The sequence below is a fragment of the Acyrthosiphon pisum genome, chromosome A2 (assembly GCF_005508785.2).
Source record: "Acyrthosiphon pisum isolate AL4f chromosome A2, pea_aphid_22Mar2018_4r6ur, whole genome shotgun sequence".
Lineage (NCBI taxonomy): Eukaryota > Metazoa > Arthropoda > Insecta > Hemiptera > Aphididae > Acyrthosiphon > Acyrthosiphon pisum.
Genome location: NC_042495.1, coordinates 22,209,859 through 22,213,124, shown reverse-complemented (window position 1 = coordinate 22,213,124; position 3,266 = coordinate 22,209,859). Strand labels below are relative to the sequence as shown.

At 34.0% G+C, this 3,266-nt stretch overlaps 1 protein-coding gene across 1 annotated transcript; it reads right to left on the bottom strand.

Moving 5' to 3' along the window:
- Positions 1-50: 50 nt before the first annotated feature.
- On the bottom strand, positions 51-3,157 carry LOC107885314 (mucin-2-like). The gene has a single exon (XM_016808932.2). The coding sequence runs from the start codon at positions 2,149-2,151 to the stop codon at positions 886-888; it is 1,266 nt and encodes a 421-aa protein (XP_016664421.1). The 5' UTR covers positions 2,152-3,157; the 3' UTR covers positions 51-885.
- Between the last annotated feature and the right edge of the window lie 109 nt (positions 3,158-3,266).

Genomic DNA, 3,266 nt, shown 5'->3' with positions numbered 1-3,266 from the left:
GTATGCTATTGTAATTTTCTGGTATGGATTTTGGCAAGATTTTGGCATTTAGATTAATTTTGTATTTGTGCGCATGCGTTGGTGTGAGTATTGTAGGCAGCTTCTGGTACGGAGGAATTTTGGTTGCGTAATAGAGTGATGGTGTTGCGTAATGTTTTCTTATCTTATTATTTATTTTTGTCCATATATGGGCATCTTTTTGATGTATGGACGTCTCAGAAAGATTATTGTGTAACGGTTATGGAATGTTAATTGCCTAATGTTTTTTTAGTATTGCGTAATGTGTTTTAGTTGCGTTTGTGCTTTACCCTCAAATATGAACCTACTTGGTACATTCTTTTTTAAGTTTATTCAAATTCATAACATAATATTCATCTATTACAAATTGCACGGATGTTCTTTTTCACCGTGCCCTCACGGTGTATTTACAATTTCATGGTTAATATAATATATAATTCTTATCTGTATACAATGCAAAGAGTTTTGAATAATATGGTTTAATTATATGATATATGTGTTTGTACGATTAAAATGTTTTATTATGTTGTGGGGGGTGAAGAGTATGCATATTATGTGTTTGCTATATGTGATTGTATTGTGGAGTTATATATATATATATATGTTTTACATATGGGTTGCTATGTGGATGAATATTTGTGTTGGTGGTGATGTTGGTTGTGTGGAGAAGGGTATAACTTAATGTTGGTTTGGCATGGATCAGAATTGTGTGTAATGATTATGAGTTGTGTGTTTAATGTCGTGAATTATTTATTTTTTTGAAATTGGGAGTTTTGCTTTTGTGTGCTATGGGTTTCGTTATAAGAGGAATTGTTGATTGAATGGTATGTGTTGGGATTTTTTGATTGGTGTGTTTTGGTAAATATATTAGTGGCCATGTAATAGTTTATAACGCGCACGCCTCATACGTGTTTTTTTACTTCTACTTACCCAGTTTTCTGGCCTAATTTTGTCCTTCTTTGTGGCGTATTGTGTTGATGGTGTTGGGTGTGGCGTCGTTGATGCTGGTGTCATGTTTGTAGTTGTGGGCGGGGTCTGGCTAGTCGGCTCATCTGTGGTGGTGGTTGTGGTGGGTGTTTCTTGCTTGGTGTCTGTTGTTGTGAAGGTCGTTGTGTCCCGTGTTCTGTCTATTGTTGTGGTGGTGATTGCTTGTTCGGTAATGATTGGAGTTATAAATGGATTTTCGTCGAATGATGGGCTGAGTGGTGTTGTGCTGAGTTGCTGTGTTAAGTTTGATTTTGTATCTTGGTGTAAGAGTCTATAGAGCGCACGCCGCCTACGTGTCTTTTTACTTCTACTTATCCAGTTTTCTGGCCTGATTTTGATTTTCTTTGTGGTGTGTTGCGTTGAGGGTGTTGGGTGTGGTGTCGTTGATGCTGGTATTATGGTTGTGGTTGTGTGCGTGGTTTCGCTGGTTGGCTTATCTGTGGTGGTGGTTGTGGTAGGCGTTGTGTTTATTGTTGTGGTGGTGATTGTGGTAGGCGTTGTGTTTATTGTTGTGGTGGTGATTGTTTGTTCGGTCATGGTTGAAGTTGTAGGTGTATTTTTGTTGGACGATTGGTTGAGTGGTGTCGTTATGAGCGGATGGGTGGTGGATTGTATCAGGTTTGCCATTGTCTCTTGGTGTTGCTGTATTCGTAATTGTGGTATGTCCTCTTCTGTGAAACAGATTGGTTTTGTGAGTACTATGCATTTGGCTATGGCTAAAATCCATGGTCCACAGTCGTTGTTGTTGAATTGTGTCGGTGTGACACCATGAATTGTAGCCCATGCCGACGGTTGGAGGCCTGAGTGTACTTCCCAATCTGTTAGAAATTGTTTGATAGTTGTTAGAGTATTTTGGTGGTCCCTGTGCTTCCCGTCGTAGCACACCACCGTTTTGCTGTTAATGAACACAGCAACCAAGATCCAATGATTTCCCACGTTGACTGGAAATAATAGATTGTCCATATTCATGATGGGTTTTTTAATCCATCTGTATATTCCATTTAATCCTTCTGTGTGATATTTCTTAAAGAAATCTACACTGAAGAAGTATGATGTTGGATTTTCATTTGTCAGTGTGGTTAAATAGTCTTCAATTATTGTCGAATTGTACCAGTGTTTGAAAAAATTGCTTGTGTATCCGGCCATGATGTTTGCGCGTTGTAATTTCTATGGATTGTCTCGATCGACTGCAGAGAGTTTGTTCTCGTTTCTTTTTGGTGTTCCATGTTGTTTGTATTGATTTGAATATTGATATTTAGAGTAGGGGTGTATTTTGATAATTTTTGTGAATTATGTTCTGATATATTCATATAATAGCTGTTGGGTTCGAGATTATACATTTTTATCTAAATGCTCCTTGTTGTTGTTCCATCTGTTAGTAATATTATTTCGAGTATATGGGTGGTCAGAGGTCGGGGGTTAGGGTAGGTCAGTTGTATGTTGTTTCTGTATGTTAGGTCTATATAGGTATGGTCTTTATTTGTGTTGTTATGTTCTGCTTTTTGAAAGATGTAATTTTAGGTTTTTTTTTTTTTGATAAATTAGTTTTTTATATACTGTCAAGTGTGTGATTATGAAATTTTTTGTTGGTTTCGGTTTGTAATTGTATTGGTTGTGGATTTATTGTAATATAGAATAATACTATGTTGAATTCTGATGGTTTCTATAATTTTATTTTAGGTATTTTATGATGATTATAAATTTAATGTAAGTATGCCTTAGTGACGTGTTGCAACTTGATGGTTGCTTTTATTGTGTTATTTGTTCCCTTAGTGGCTAGACTTAATTAAATTAGTTTATTTGTGTTGTCAGATTTCTACTGTTTTTGCTATTTGTAAATGAATATATGAGATAATGTAGTCGATCAGATAAATTGAATATTTAATTGATTAGATTATTTTAATATTAGTGTTTTTTGTTTGTTGTTTTTTTTATAAAGTGAGTGGATGTACTAGATTCTTATGGTTAAATAATTTTTGAATATGTAATTGATTAAATTATTTTGATACTAATGCTTTTTTTGTGTTTTTGATTTTATTTTTGTTTTTTTTTTTTATTTTTATAATGGATATGTGAAGATAGAGTAATATAACGGATTCTTATGATTAAAGTATCCTTTCCTAATTGAGTATGTAATTAAATTGTTTGAATAATAGTGTTTTTTTTGTGTTTTTTGTTTTATAATAGATATGTAGAAATAAAGTAAGATAATATAATAGATTCTTATGGGTTAAATTATTCTTTTATTAATTGAGTATGTA

Excerpts from the sequence above, each read along its gene's own strand:
- LOC107885314 (XM_016808932.2), bottom strand. The coding sequence starts at position 2,151 with ATGGCCGGATACACAAGCAATTTTTTCAAACACTGGTACAATTCGACA.